At 41.0% G+C, this 17,170-nt stretch overlaps 1 protein-coding gene across 3 annotated transcripts in view; it reads right to left on the reverse strand.

Annotated features, from left to right (window-relative positions):
* The window catches only part of TRIO (trio Rho guanine nucleotide exchange factor), a 399,978-nt gene that overhangs the window by 182,345 nt on the left and 200,463 nt on the right, over positions 1-17,170 (reverse strand). For all 3 annotated transcript variants that reach the window (XM_074945021.1, XM_074945022.1, XM_074945023.1), the window contains exon 11: positions 6,880-7,071. In XM_074945021.1, coding sequence (XP_074801122.1) covers positions 6,880-7,071 — 192 coding nt within the window. The remainder of the gene's footprint in view (positions 1-6,879; positions 7,072-17,170) is intronic.

Below are 17,170 nucleotides of genomic sequence, written 5' to 3' on the forward strand. Positions count from 1 at the left end.
ATAGTGTCATTACTTGAGACAAGCTTCTATCAAGAGGCAGGAAGTCAAGTTAGGATGGAAGGAGAGCATGCAGAAGAAACAAAACAAGTACTGAAGAGAATCAAACTGTTTTTCACATGAAGGAGGCTGAGTCAATCAACATAGATGTTACTTGGCAGAGAACTACAGTTGTTCAGAGTGATAGCAAAATAATTTTCTTGTAAAACAGGTCAGGATACACAAAATGAAGCCAAATAGTAAGAACTAATACAAATACTTCCTACTAAAATAAACATGCATTTTCTCTTTGAACTGAAGAGGAAGAAGGATTTCAAAGACCTGGCACCAGGGGCACAGAACTGGGGATTAAGTATGTTTTGTGCTCTTACTTCAACCTTCATTCAGCAACAGTGAAAACTTTTTATTTTATTTTAATTCAATAGTTTTCCCTAGGAATTAGGGAATTACTGTACAAGTAGATAAGAGTACAATCTCAATATGATCCTCTTCAACTGCACTTCTCTGCTCTAACGCCCTATCAGGCTCGGAGCTCACACACAAAGTTGCAACTCCTGGATCTCTGGTAGATGAATGTTACACCAACTTAACATTTCTCCATACATAAATATAGTAAGGTCTCAGAAACATCTGCTAAAACAATCCTGTATCCTGTGCACTTTCTTTCCTAAAATCTTGGGAGCATATGATTAGTATTTTAGGATGGTTATTAGTATTTTTAAATGAGCTTATTCACTGCAATATCCTGGCAATCTAAATATTTCCATGATTGACCTAACCTCCCAGTTATTGCTGACACTGTACAACTACTGAAAGGCTGCAATTACATAAGATGCCACAGAAGAACTGCTCTTAAGTTATTTTGTGAAAGGAGAGAAAAACGACTGGTCATTAATGTATGCCATGATATTCAAGCAATTTTTCAGAACTATTTGGAATTTCTTTCCATCTCCTGGTAATTTCATTACAATTTGCATATTTTTACCTTGGAAATTAAACAACTTTTTAAAAAAAATGACTGAATGACTCAAACGCGAATACAATACCCATTTCAAAAATTGTCAGTTTACCTTGCATGGTCTTGGCTATCAGCACAGTGCTACAATATCTGTGCAACAAACACTGTAGAGTGCTTGTTTAAAGAGCTATTTCCACAGGAATTGTAAAGGGTTATAGAAACATTCCCATAGATCTTCTGTATTTGTAAAGGCTTCTTCTTGCAGAGCTAGTATCTGATAAGTGTCCTTTCAATTTGTAATTTTTTAAAAGGACATAGGTGACTTAGAAGCCTATGACAAAGTTAGGCAGGCATTTCAGAAGCTTAAGTTCCATGGTCTTTCTGTGAGACTTAAGATGATAAATATCTAAGTCCCTTTTAGAAATGGGATTTTAAAATCAAAAAGTGCACAGTCTGATGCTACCATTGCAGAGATGAATATTAAAAAACAGAGGAACATACTATTTGACTACATTTAAGCAACTTTATTAGTTCAATATTTTATCTAAATTTTTTGAAAACCCTAAGTTTCAACAGGACTACATTAAGATGCACTAGGGAGTTTTTCGTGGGTCCACAAGACCCAGTTAGTGCATAACATGCTAGTGCACACTAGAATTTACACCCCTCTAGTGTGGACTGACACACTGTTCAGACAAGCCTTAAGTGTTCTTCTCACTACTTCTTCCATCATAATTTCCCCCTTCCCCTCATAAATTACAGCCAAACATTTCAAAGTTTGGGACAGCAGGGGTTTTCCGCATTGTGTTTTACATTTAGCTCACGGTATTCCCTCCCTTCCCGCATTGGCCTGAATGCACATCAGTTTGCAATGGAGAAGGTGACAAATTTGTATTGAAATGAGGGGAGGGAGAGAAAGGAGTTGACTCAGCTGTTCTAAAAAGAACATGCCACATACAGAGCAAAGGCTTTAACTTTTTAAAAATTAACTCGACAGGATATTCACAAGTGTTACACGTAAAATGCCAAAAAATAAGTGTTTTTAAACCCACCATTCTCTCCAATCTGTGTTCACCTCTGATCTATATTTCTACACTTTACTCCAGTTATTGAGATGATTTGTTTGTTGTACTTTGGCACTGCTACAAACACCTGGTTTGGCCATTACACCATTTTCCTCCTGTCATGGATGACGAGGGATCCATTTAATTATGTATTTGTATAGCAGCATGTGGAAGAATGTCAAGTGCATAGACACCTACACATACAGCACTCATCTTTCATACAGATATTTGTATCCCAACCCCAAAGGTTGTTTTACTCACACACTGGTGCTAAACCACACCCTGGGAAATCATCAGTGGAGCCTGCCACTGATTTCTGCATACAGACCTCAAACTAAACCACTACTCTTGTAAACAAGTTTTTTATTATTCATGCTGCCCAGCCAGAAGACTTATTTCCCCAAAACATCATTCAGACCAGTAACAGGCTGTACTAGTATTAACACAAGAGTATGAATATATGTTTAGTAATTTCTATTCCGTATCTGAATTGTATTTTGCAATACTTTGTGTATGTGCACTGTACAAACCATCACACTGAAATACAGTCTGTTACCTTCCAATTCAGTCCTCAGACCTGATAATTCTTATTTGCTTACTTTGCAAAGAAATATATGGTGGTTCCCATACCTAGTAGAAAAACAACTGTAATATCTCAGATGCTGCTGTGCTGTAATTGTTAGTAAATGTTAACTGTAAACCCTGAGCACCATAACTTGAGCCACTTACCCCAGAGGTGAGGCCCGTTTATAAGAAAGTGGTGGCCTAAAAACACAGGAGCAACATTTTTCTAAATCTCCCAAACCAGTGAGAGGAGCAATTAAATGCAAATAAAAATATGGGAAGAGCAGAGCAAATGGGGACTATGGAAAGAGAAGAAAGTGAACGGGTGACACATGCATGAAGGAATAACAGTATGTGGGGGAGACACAAAATAAAGGAGGAAAAGAGAGTAGGAACTGGAACATGCAAGCAGAGATGAAGGACAACAATGAAACATAAGACAGGCAACAGGGAAAGTGAGAGGTGAGATAAAACAAGAACATGGAGGCAACAAATTTTGAGGAAGATGAAGAAAGGCTAAGAAACAAAAGCAAGGGGCAGAAGAATTCTAGAAGATCCATTCCACCAGGAAGAGAGTTTGTTTTAAATAGGAAGTTGCTTTTATAGACAAGCCAGTTCAGACATTAGAAAGTAGCAGGAGTCAGGGCAAGACTGAGCTGGCAAGTGCTCCCCAAGAATCTGACAATGAATTAAAAATCACAGACAAAGCAAGGCAGAAAAGCAAGCTACACGCCCCCACAATTTAGTAAGTGCTCACTGTCACTCAGGCATCACGTTAGATTTTCAATGGTTGCCCTTTGGCCAGGCAAAACTGCAAGTACCTGAGAAACAAAACACATCCTGTGGGAGGAGGGCAGGCAAAGTGTGATAGTATCATGTTACTGAAAGATCCTTCCATCCAGTCTGTGATCAGTAAGTACATTAAAATATACACAAATACTTCTCTTTGCCCTAGAAAACTTAAGTGTACATACAAAATAAGCTTTTTATTCAACTGAAATGCACACCAGAAAATTACACTTAAAATATTGTGATTATAATCCCGATTTCTAATAAATGTCCTGCAGGACGAATACAATGCTCATGCCAATGTAGCAAGGAGGATATTTTGGCTTAGCACATTTTTATCTTCCATCTGTTTTGTGGCGTCATCTCTGCATTCTACACACTGTTTGAGAACAAGCAACATGCCACTGAATTGAGAAAGCAGTGCTCCTCTGAGCAGGAACACAGAACAAAAACATAAGCCAACAAAGGAATCATTTCTCTCATACTTTTCGTATGCCTCCTAATTTTATCCTGAAAATACTGGACACTCAAATAGGAGAAGTCTGTCTTAATCTCGCCCCTGTAGTTTAAATTGTATATGTTGCAAATGAAGAGCTAATCTTGTCTGGATATATTAAGTACTCATTTCCACTTCTCCTGTTTGCATATGTTTAAAAATTGACTACATTAGGGCTTGGTCTATACTTGTGAGTTACCTCAGCATAGCTATGCCAGTCAGGAGTGTGAAAACCCCACCCTGACTGACATAGCTATGCCAACAAAACCCCTGGATAGACGCAGCTTTGTTGATGGAAGAGGGGTCCTGTTGACACAGCTAACCTTGTTTGGAGGTGTTCCCACTGACAAAACATTCCCGTCAGCGTAGGCCATGCCTACACTAGGGGACAACGCTGGCATAACTATGTTGACATAGGCTTTGTAGTGTAGACATACCCTATAACATGACATTTAACTTTAAAAAAATTAACAGCTACATAACCAAGCCTTTAGAGAATAGGTAAAAAAAACAAGCTTCCCTATAAAGGACTGTTACACTGCAGATGTACAACAGCAAAACTTATCCAGGGGGAAAGATGTAAATGCCTGAAGAGACAGAAGTTGTGTAGCAAGAAGTCAAATAGCATCTAGAGGCACAGAGGCAACATTCCAACACATCTGGGTTGATTTGTCAGAATTCCTGAGTTGTGACTCACAGGCAAGCCTGTCCTTTGTAAATCCCCTCTTCCCCACTTTCTTCCTCTACATTCCACATCGTTCACTGTTGCCCTCCACTGAGTCCATCCTAGATACATTACAGCACTTCAGCCTCTCTTTTTGGTGCAGATGAATAGATACTGCAGAAATACAAAGAACAACCATAAGAGTATCATCATATTATGGCATCCAGCCCAAGCTGCCATTTCTCTGCTGGATTAGTCTTCAATTCCCATTTGTCACCTCAGTGGTGACAATGGGGCTGAATGAAGCCTTTCCACCACTTTCTTGCTTGTACCAGCTTCACTAACCTTTAAACCTTTTTGTTTCATGTCATTCTTCACCGTTTCTATCTAACCCACCCTCGGTCTTCCTTTATTTCTATGTCCTTGCACTTCGGTATGTACTACTGTGTACGGTATCCTTTCTGGGTCCATTCTTGACACGTGTCCAAACCATCACAGTCATCTCTCTCCAATCTTAGTTCTTGCTTTACCCATTTTATCATCACTTATTTATTTTAGATTTTGTAGACTTTTTCAAATTCTTAGAAAAAGTAAAGCTCTCGACAGAAAGTCTGAAAAAGGCACCACGAAGTGATGATAAATTCACAGCGCTGCTGCAAGGAACACATAATAAAGGCAATGCACAAAGTACTCAGTAAGATTTACAAGCAAGAGCAAGTGCCTAGCGAATGGGGAAAAGCAATAACAAGTACCTATCTATAAAAAAAAAAAAAAAAAAAAGGAAGTAAGAGTGAGTGCAAGACCTACAGAGCAATCCACTTATTGAGTGTTCTGGGAAACACGTTCCCCAAGATGTTGCTGAGGACAATGAGAGGTATGAGGATGCGGCCCTGGCAGAGGAACAGGTTGCACTGAGACCGACATCAGAGAAAAACACACAACACAACTGAACCTGCTAAAAGAACCATGTAGAAGTCGCATGGGCTTTCGATAGCATTTGGCAGACAGGGCTATGGCAAGTTTTGAGTATGTATGGCATTCCCAAGAAATTGACTGAGCTGGTAGAAAGTATCTACAGCAAGTTGATGAATGTGCAGAGAATAGACAAGAAGCTGATGGAATGGTTCAGGATGACCACAGGAGTGCAACAAGGATATGCGGTATCACCGGATTTGTTCAGCTTGGTACTAGATGCAGTCAGGGCTGTAGCACTGAGAGATGAAACAGAAGGAGCCAAGTTAAGAGGGAGAACAGTGAATAGCCTTAGATTCGCAGATGATATTGACCTCACAGTATTGTCCAGGGTGGCTCTAGAGAGTAATCGACAAGGTAGACCACCAAAACAGAAAATTCAGATGGATGATATGTACAGAGAAGACAAAAATTATGGCAACTGGAAGACAGGAGGAAGAGACAAAGATTCAAATCAGTGACAAAGAACTAGAAGAGGTGGAAAAATGTAACTTTGGAGGACTAGTACTGAAAATGGGAATTGTGAAGAAGACATAAAAAAGTATCTCTGCTGGATTAATGATACATAGCAGCACCAGATGATATCAGAGGAACAGAGAGGAAAGAGAAAGTAGATCTATACTGAGACACCAAAAAATAATGTAAAGTATAATAGGTGAGAGTTAATTTTTAAGGACTCTCTTCATGTTGCGTTAATGCAGGAAATGTCTAGTGGAGAGGGCTCTAACATGGGAGACAGGAGGCCTGGTTCTATTCCCAGCTCTGCCAACGTGTGATCCTGGGGAAAGTCACTGGACTTCTGTGCCTTGGATCTCCCCCACTCCCCGATCCACTATCTTGTAAATATAGATTTTAAGCTCTCTCTAGGACAGCAACTGTCTCTTACTGTATCTACATATAAGCTACTGTAACCCACACACCTTCTGGGTGTGGTGTTCTGTCCCATCTAGTGGCACCAAGACCACTTAAAGAGAGAGATAAAATGAGTCTGCTCTACAGTGTTAGCTAACAGGCAGTTGGCTTTTAGCTCATGCGGTAGAGACTCATGCACTAAGCTCCAGAGGTGCCCGGTTCAATCCCACATGCTGACAACCAGGGTCTGTCTGTGTTACATTACCATAATACAAATAATAATAATCACATCCCATTCATGGATAAACAGTTGTCAGGGATTGTCTATGTACAGAGATCGCTAACACTGTGGTGACAGTAGAATAGGACAGGCAGAACTCAGTTTTTAATTAAAGGCTCACTGTACAGTTGGGGTTCGTTGTATCGCATTAGCAAGAGCTGTATGTTATACCGATGAAAATATTACTCGGCTTGCATCCTTTTCAAGTTTGCCAGGTACTTCCATGGTTCGTGGTCAACTTACCTCTTTAACGTGAGTGTGAAAAGACACAGACATGTCCAGCAGGATCTTGCGTTGCTCCACACGCCTCACAAAATCCTGTATTCTGTCTTCCAACTGATGTGCAGCTTGATAAATCTCTTCTGGGTCACACTCACCCGTCTGAGCCAGCTGCTCGGCTGCTTCTAGCAATTTATCTGCATTGGTATATGTGTTCTGCAGAAAAATAAAATGATCATTTTACAGGGATAAGCGAACAGAAGGTAATGCTGGCCTGTATCTAAAGACACAATACATTACCCATTGCAGGAAAACTGGAAAAAATGAAGCAGTAAAGCATTAGGTTGCTGGAATCTCATGTCAATAAGCCTTCTCATACTCATTACAGTAGAGAGGTAACTGTCTAATCCTCTGACACTGTCCTTTAATACACTGCAGAAAAGGGAACATCTGCAGACAAACCGTCACTTTACGTACACCAGGCAATAAAATGCTTTTATGATTTTTTGCATGTAGCCAAGTACCAGAGTAAAGGAAGCATCTATAAATGTCTGCTGCACTTTGCTTCAGTTTCATAAAAAACAAAAAGGACCTCTAGCTGCTGTTCCTTTTGGGGGCATTGGATGGAAATTCTTAGAATTATAGGTCTTTGAAGTTACGTTTTAACAAGCATAATCCTTTCACATCACTTCACTTTTGTAGTTGAAATGTGTGTTTTTCTCCTGTTAGGAAGAGTAACTATCCAATTCATTCAAATAAAACACAGTGAATATTCACCATTTGTTGTTAATTTTCTTCATTTTTTTTTTTTGGTGTTCTAACCACAATGAAAACACATCACGAGTGAAGCAGAATTTCTCCTAGCATTGAAAATATACTAGTCCAAGATGCAGGACTTGGTCCATTCCTTCCAGGACTAGTAACACAAATCCACTGCCAGACTGAAGGACAGTTTTAAGGCCTGATATGTTGTAAATTAACATGTTAAACACCATTTGGCAGACCAGTAACAAATACTCTCAGGTCAGAAAGCTTTTCCCAGCACTTATCCAAGAGCAATGACCAGAAAGATAAGGCTTTAATTCACATTTTTAAGCAGGGCATTTAGAAAAAAATATCATACATCTGACAGCAATGAGGTGTCAAGAGTCAATGGATAAGAAAAAAATCCTCAGGTTTCCTTGCAAAAGCTGATAAATTTGGCAGTTGTGAGGTGTTGAAATGGCGCATAGGGAGGCAGGTAACTGGAAGGGGGGGCACAATGAAAGGGCAGTGGAAGGGTTCAGGGGGTAACTCTGGACACAAGTTGCGAAACAGTCTGGTGTTTGTGTGGCAGGGCCAAGTAAGGCAAACTTTGGAAGCGGCATAAGGGATTGTTTCCCAGGACTGGAGTGCTGACTGACTGTGATTTTGGAAAGGCAGAGCGAGAGTTCAGCAGCTGCAAAGGGGAGAGGAGTCAGTTCACAAAACTGAACAACAAAAACCAAAACCCCAAGAACCACAAGACTCAAATATCTGACATGAAAACAATTTCCTCTCCAAGAGAGCCTCTGTCAATTGAAAGGAGATGTTTTTAAACAAGTACGTTTCCTTACTTATTAAAACTGAAATGTAGAATCTCGCTTACTTTTACATTTCATCCTGCGCTCTCTGTTCAGTGTGTTACACTTCCAGTGAAACGCAGGTTTCATGCACTAGCATAGTTCCGCAGTGTTTACATTACAAATACTAATGGGGAACTTTTAGCCACTAAAGAGGAAGAAGATGGAGACCTAGTCTACACAAGAAAAGGGTTGCTGGCATAGCATCACCGGCAAACCTTCCTAATAAAGATGAAGCCTATACCAGCAGAAGAGTGCTTTAGCCAGTATAGCTTATATTGGATCCCCACATAAAAACTGTATTGGCAAAAGCCTTCTCACTTTGCAAGTGTAACTGTGGCTACACTAGGGCTTTTGCTGGTATGGAAAGGAAAAGAAATCACACCCCTAATACATACCAGTCAAAGTTTCTATTGTAGACCTAAAACATGACAAGGAGCCAGGCAATCAGCATTCTCCTTGCTTGCTTTGCCACTGAGTTACCGGGCAACTCCTACACAAATCATCTGTTCATCTTTGTGCCTCTGTATGTAGAACAGAGAGAGTCTTATATACCTCTGCTAGGGAGGTGGAAATAGTAAGAGGTTTTATTTATTAGTGTGTGCAAAATTGCTTTGAGTGCCTCAGTTGGAAAGTGCTTGTGATATAAAATGTTTTTTTTAAAATATCTTCACACAAACTAGAAAAATAAAACTTGGGTAATGTTGGCATGTTCCTGTAAAAACTCATTCCTATAGCCTCCCTCTCAATTCCCCTAAGAAACCTAATGTTTCATCTGATCTTGTTCCTTTAAGCTCAGGTTTTAACTCAATTTTTAAAATCAACATCAACATTTTGAAATTAACTGTAAACGTGGTTCAAAGCCATTCCAAAATACTCTGATGCATATCAGCCGGCAGCACAAACTTTTGTACACTTTGGGATCGACAACCTTGTCTGTCTCAATACTGCTTTCAACTATTCGATTTTTTTCCTTGTTCAGTATAATAAATTCATTAATTATTTATGCAACAACATTAGTCCCTGGTGCTTTTTGAATAAACTGTGCACACACCAGACAATGGGTGTCTCCTCCTGCTCTCCAACCCTGAAGGGAGGTTCTGAGTCTGTAAGTTGTTATACCTGAGGAAGCCTGCACCCGCACGGTACTGGAGTGCATTACCCACCACCTTAGAAGATGTTAGATCAGAACACTTCCTGGTCAGTACTTATGCATGCCCAGTGCTATAGTCAAAGCTCACACAGATGAACGAGAAAAGAAGTTCAATGCTCACATTTGTAACCTGAAAGGCTACACTGGGAACTACCTAGGGAACCAAGGGCCCCACCCACAGCCATCTGTGTGACTGAAGAGATCGTTTCCCATTTTATAATTAATCTGACATTTTATTCTTATGAAATACTATTTAAGAATTCTGAGAGCATCCTCGTTATGATGTAGCCTAAGCATTTCAGATTTATCTTTCTGCAAACTGGAAAATGATACAGATGAATTAAGGATTTAATGTAGTTAAGAAGTTATTGTAATTTGGATGTCATTTTCAAAAATAGCTCAGATGCTGTATCCTTAGACAGCATGCAGAAAAGAGGGTCAATCCTCAACTCACTTTTGTAAACCTTCCTTCAACTGGTAATGACATCCAGCGGAAATGCTTTTTCTTATATAGTTATGCCAGTGTGCAGGAGCTAAGACCTTAAACATGGTGGGTTGTGCTGGAGAACTCCCCAAGACAGACAGATGAATAAAAAGGGAGCAAAGAGAAGGCGTCTCTTTAGGCATTTAATAAAACTGATCTAAAGTATGCCAGATGATTTTATATCTAGCTGTCAGTTAAGGCTATTCTAGCAGGCTGGGAAGACAAGAGTAACACCATGGCACTCGAAGCAGTTTATGCCCATTTCCTAACTAGACAGGGAGGCATTCATGATGTAGATCAGCTTTAACTATCTGTATTTAATTATCATGCCTTTTCAGTAGGGCTGTCGCTTAATTGCAGTTAACTCACGCGATTAACTGAAAAAAAAAATAATCAAAAAAATTAATCGTGATTAAAAAATTCATCACAATTAATCGCAGTTTTAATTGCACTGTTAAACAATAGAATACCAATTGACATTTATTAAATATTTTGGACATTTTTCTATATTTTCATATATATTGTATTCGGTGTTGTAATTGAAACCAAGGTGTATATTATTTTCGATCATCTTTACAGTACAAATATTTGCAAACAAAAGAAATAGTATTTTTCAATTAATCTCTTACAATTACAGTAGTGCAATCTCTTTGTCATGAAAGTAAAACTTACAAATGTAGATTTATTTTTGTCACATAACTGCACTCAAAAACAAAACAATGTAAAACTTCAGAACCTACAAGTCCACTCAGTACTATTTCTTGCTCAGCCGATTGTTTACAAGTTTCTTTACATTTACAGAAGATAATGCTGCCCTCTTCTTATTTACAGTGCCACCAGAAAGTGAGAACAGACATTTGCATGGCACTTTTGTAGCTGGCATTGCAAGGTATTTACCTGCTATATATACTAAACATTTGTATGTCCCTTCATGCTTCGGCCACCATTCCAGAGGACATGCTGATGACTAAGGCTACGTTTTAGTCATGGGTATTTTTAGAAAAAGTCTTGGACAGGTCATAGGTAATAAATAAAAATTCACAGTTATACCCCTAACTAAATCTTGGGCGGGAGGCCACGGGTGCAGTCCAAGGGCGCTGTGGGTGCCAGGGGAGGTGGCCCAGGACCCCCGCTGGTGCTGGGGGGGATGGTTGGCGGGACTGGCTGGGACTCCCTTCCTGGCTCCGCATGTCCCTGCAGCTCCTAGGTGGCGGAAGGGCTGGGGGCTCTGCCTGCTGCTCCTGCCACAAGCCCCTGCTGCGCAGCTCCCATTGGCTGTGAACCGCAGCCAATGGGAGCTGTGGGTGCAGGCAGCACACAGAGCTCCCTGGCCCCTCCTCCACCTAGGAGCTGCAGGGCCATGCCAGTGGGAGCTGGGAAACCCCCACCCTGAGGTAAGCGCCCCCCACATTCCCCAACCCTCTGCCCCAGCCCTGAGCCCTTCCTACAAACCCAAACTGCTGCTGCTGGCCCAGGGGCTTCCCGGCTCGGGCAGCCCCTGAGTCAGCACCAGCCCCTGCAGAAGTCATGGAGGTCACGGAATCAGTGACCTTCATGACAGGCTCACAGCCTTATTGATGATGCTTGTTAAAAAAAACAATGTGTTAATTAATTTTATGACTGAACTCTTGGGGGAGAACTGTATGACCCCTGCTGTTTTACCTGCATTCTGCCATATATTTCATGTTATAGCAGTCTCGGATGATGACCCAGCACATGTTGTTTGTTTTAAGAACACTTTCACTGCAGATTTGACAAAACGCAAAGAAGGTACCAATGTGAAATTTCTAAAAATAGCTATAACACTTGACCCAAGGTTTAAGAATCTGAAGTGCCTTCCAAAATCTGAGAGGGACAGGGTGTAGAGCATGCTTTCTGAAGTCTTAAAAGAGTAACACTCCAATGAGGAAACTACAGAACTCGAACCACCAAAAAAGAAAATCAACCTTTTGATGGTGGCATCCTACTAGGAAAATGAAAATGAACATGCGTCGGTCCGCACAGCTTTGGATTGTTATTGAGCAGAAACCCTCGTTAGCATGGACGCATGTCCTCTGGAATGGTGGTTGAAGCATGAAGCGACATATGAATCTTTAGCGCATCTGGCAAGTAAGTATCTTGTGATGCTGGCTACAACAGTGCCATGGGAACGCCTCTTCTCACTTTCAGGTGATATTGTAAACAACAAGAGGGCAGCATTATCTCCTGAAAATGTAAACAAACTTGTTTGTCTGAGTGATTGGCTGAACAAAAAGTAGGACTGAGTGGATTTGCAGACACTAAAATTTTACATTATTTTATTTTTGAATGCAGGGGTTTTTTGTACATAATTCTACATTTGTAAGTTCAACTTTCATGATAAAGAGATTGCACTTCAGTACTTGTATTAGGTGAATTGAAAAATACTATTTCTTTTTTTTTTTTTTTTTTTACAGTGCAAATACTTGTAATCAAAAAATAAATATAAAGTGGGTATTCTATTATTAACAGTGTGGTTAATTGCAATTAATTTTTTTAATCGCTTGGCAGCCCTATTTTTCAGAGATTCTGCAGTAGCTGTCACCTTCATGAGCCATCCCTCAAGAAAATGAACACCTGTTATGTATTTATATAGCACAATATATTATGTATCTAGATTTCGTACAAAAGTTAAGTGTGAATTAAATAAAATAGCACAGAGTCATAGCCACCACCAATAGAAGAAAATGGACAAGGGCTACCAGGTAACTGGTAAAAGTAGGAGGCTACAATGGTCTCATGTGAGCTGGCTGACATATAAAGGCCTTATTTCAGCCTTGACTTATTCTACCAACAAAGGCTCAGGAGGGCATGGTAAGGAAGGGATTTCTACAGACTTGGTCCCTGAACCAAGGAAGCTGATCCATAGCTCAATTAAGATGCAACCTCCATAAGGATAAAAAGTTAACTCGGCTTTGCAGAAGAAACACAGGGCTAACAGACTCTTGCCCTGTATACTATACATGTATCTTGGGCAGAGACCATTATGCACAATTGGACATCTCTCAGCCACAGTTGCAAAAAAAAGGAATAGCTGAGTCAGAATCCAATCCACAAATATACAAGGGAATAAATACAAAACATTTGTCAGCGTCCAAGGTTTTTTAAGATGACAATCTTTTGCCCTACAAGTGGACTGTTAAAGGTAACTGGAATCGAAATCCTATACCTGTGGGGTAAATGTTCTTGTGTGTGCAACACAGATCACAAGAAATTTTAGCTAGCAGGGAAGAAAGGGTAGGCTCTAGCTCTGCTTCTTTGAAGGCAAAATTGGTCAATTTGATAGTAACTGTTACTACTCACTTGTGGCTTGTGTGTGTAATACTGAAAATTTTGTCCATGTGTGTTACAATCACCATATTTTGAGATATAGTCATACCTAAGGCTATGATTTTGTCACGGAAGTCATGGAATCCATGACTTCCAGAGACCTCTATGATTTCAGCCCATGGTGGCTAGGAGTTGCAGGGTCACCCTGCCACGGTGACCTTGCAGCTCTGTGCTGCTTCAGGCAGCGGAGGGACCCTGCAGCTCAGGGCCACCTCAGGGGGATCTCGCAGCTCCTGGCCATCTTGGGCAGTGGGTGCCCCTAGAGCTCTGAGCCCCCACAGGCGGTGGGGGCCACTGGAGCTCTGAGCCGCAGCCCCCACAGTTGCCCAGCCGCCACGGGTGGTGTGGGGACTTCGCAACTCCCCATTTTGTCATGGATATTTTTAGTAAAATCAGGGACAGGTCACGGGCTTCCATTAATTTTTCTTTATTGCCTATCCATTACTCTTACTAAAAATATCTGTGACCAAATATTAGCCTTATTCATAACTGCTAAAGAAAGCATTTTAACCTATAGCCAATGTGACAAATCCCCTTTGCATTTGCATTGATGGGATACATAAACATACTGCAGGCCCTTGTTACAGAAGACCAATGCTATCCAGTACAGTGAGCAGATGAAAATATCAATCTTTCATCAGAATATTTAACCTGTGATGACACTGAAGTCTGCTGACATTACAGGGAATTATGAACACTTTTTGCACATTGTGTGCTAGCTTATTCCATGATTCCTTCGAGCAGTCCTGGGGAGTTGGAATCTGAACTACCCTGGAGAAACAGCATAAGAGGAAAAAAGGACAGATCACCTGTCTGAACTTGTCAGCTCCTTAGCTGAAAGTGAATAGTTCAGCATTTACTAGAGGCTCCAGGTGATTGAGCAATGTAGCCAGGTGGGATTTCAAGGGGTTGATGCCTTCTCATTTTTTTTTGTAGAGTTGACTCTGATAACCCCAGGTGTGGCCAGGTTCTCTGATCAAAGGAAAAACGTGAATAACCTGAAGTGTACGTAGGGAATAAGTACACTTCATCTGCAGTCACTCTTACAGAACATAATGCATCTCATAGCAAAAAACTGTCATATGCCCGCACACAAGTGAACAGCAGGAGTATGTGACGGACATCACATTCATTGTTATGTTAAGCCCTGAAGTATAAAAATCAACGGTCTTATTTGGAATACACAAAGCAGGGATGCATGTTTGTTGCCTGCTTATATTTGGTTTAGAGAAGGGAAAAAATCTTGAAGGGTGTGCCTGTCTTGGCAATCACCACAGAACCAGAAGTTAGAGATGAAAAAAAAGACTTATTAGGTCATCTTGTCTATCCTTTTGCCAGTGAAGGATTGTTTCCTACAGTATATTTAAGCACTTTGTCCAGTCTAGTTTTTCAAGTCTCAAGCAATAGATATTCCACCCTTTCCCTGAGGAGATTATTTTTCAGTCTATTAGAGCTCAGCATCAGGAAATTCTTCCTTATTATTCAGCTTAATATTTTCCTTTGTTCAGTTTCATTACATTACACAGTGTAGGTGGAGGGGGGCAGTGGGGTGAGAAAAGGGGATGGGAGGAATTTGGGATGTGCAGGGCTGCGGCAGACAGAGAAAGAGGCGACTTTCCCCAGCTCCAGGGCTGTTGCTGCCGGGGAGAGATGGCCCTCCTTCCCAGCCTCAGCTCTGTGGCTGCTGTGGCGGGGGAGAGAGGGCACATCCATCGAATTAGAAAGGTAAGACTACTGATATTAAAATATGAGTTGTGTGCTTTTATTTGTAGAACAAAAAAAGTTTATTATTGAAGTGGTTTTTTTATATAGCGCTTTTATCCAAAGCACTTTACAATAGTTAGTTAACAGTACAAACAACAGTTGGAAAGATCATTAAGTGGTCCGCCCAGACCTGCAGCAATTTTCAAGTGGTCCACGGAAAAAAAAAGTTTGAGAACCACCGGCCTAGATCAATTCCTCTGTCCCAGATGTTTACACCCTTCCAATACTTTCACCCTGTTCTCTCTTAGGGCATGGCTACACTTGCAAGTTAGAGCGCATTAAAGCAGCACTGGGCGCCCTAGCTCACTACCCGTCCACACTGGGAAGGCACATAGAGTGCTCTGACTCCATGACTAGAGAGCTCCTGGTACTGCACCTCGGGAAGAAGATTAACGCTTGTTGCACCTTGGCTGAAATGCCCAGGTATCAGTATGAACGAGGTGTTGCATTACTGCGCTTTGATCAGCCTCCGGAAACGTCCCATAATCCCCTTAAGTCAAGTGGCCACTCTTGTCATTGTTTTGGAATCACTGCAGGAATGCGGATATGCCCTTTGAAAGCTCCGTTTCTGACTCCCTGCATGCTTATCTGCTCCAAGACAAAGCAACCATTAGTGTGGAATGCTGTGTGAGAGAGAGAGGCGCTGGGGGAAGGGGGTCTGCTGCTGTTTGAACTTACAAGACAGCATGCTGACATGCTCTCAGCCCCCCAAAAACCCACTCTCTTCCCCCCCCATACACACAACACACTCCCTGTCACACTCCACCTCCCCCTCCCCCCATTTGAAAAGCACACTGCAGTCACTTGCATGCTGGGATAGCTGCCCATGATGCACCGCTCCCAATGCTGTGGCAAGTGCCACAAATGTGGCCACGCCAGTCCGCTTGAAGCTGTCAGTGTGAACACATACTGCCACGCTTTCCCTACTGCGCTCTGGTTTAACTCAAAGCACCCTACATCTGCAAGGGTAGCCGTGCCCTTAGTCACGTTTTGTTCTTTTAATCCTTCTGCTCAAGTATCACAGTGTAAAATGCCTAATGGGACTTCATCTCCAGCATCTTAAACAAAGAGGGTCTGGACTCTCTGATGCAGAAAGTAATGACTCTGAATGTGAAACAAAACATACATTTGCTATAAATGAAAAATTAAGAGAGTGTGTATGGAATCTAGTGTCTGTGTATAGCCCTAAGGTTGTTTCAGTGTCTTTGAGCCCTTTATCAGGATATTGTCATGAGAGATCTGGTTTTCTCATGGTGTTTCAGTTCCTGAGTAGTGGAAATGCTCTAAGACATGCTCTCAACATTACAGGTTCATAAATGGCTACCTTGTGCATTAAACAGGAAAACTAATACAAACAAAACCCACATCTTGTGAACACACAAATATTTGACCCCTCACTCACACTTTGATCAATCCACTATATTGTCTATTAAATCTGTACTTCTGATTCTGTTAATACTTCACAGTATTCTGGTTGTCTGACTGCCACTTCCAGCAATCATTAGCAAAAAACACCCAATGGGAAAACACCACAACTTCCCAATTTAAACGCTAACATTCCCCTGGTAAACAAACCAGCTTAGACAGACCTACTATATATGATTTGCCTTAGCATACATGTTTGCCAGGATAATTCGTCAATAAAACTGGCTAGCAGATAACCCTGACAGTGCAAGCGTCACCAGTAGCGTGTGTGTTGAAGCTAAGTGTCAGCTACACAAGCGTTGTTATTTTTCCCATTTTTGATGACTGGTATCACAATAGCTTTCCCTCTAAGTTGTCTGGTAACTCTCTCTCCAAGGCTTGTCTTTTCAAGCGCTATAAGCTGTGATTTCACTAATTACAACTCAATGTATTTTAAGATAATACCCAGATATATTCATTTCTTTAATGTCTTCCAAGCCTTTTTTGTGACCATGCTGTATTTCCAAGGTACACATTAGCTGTAGGTCATGAAAGCTTATG

This window comes from Natator depressus, chromosome 2, assembly GCF_965152275.1.
Source record: "Natator depressus isolate rNatDep1 chromosome 2, rNatDep2.hap1, whole genome shotgun sequence".
NCBI lineage: Eukaryota > Metazoa > Chordata > Testudines > Cheloniidae > Natator > Natator depressus.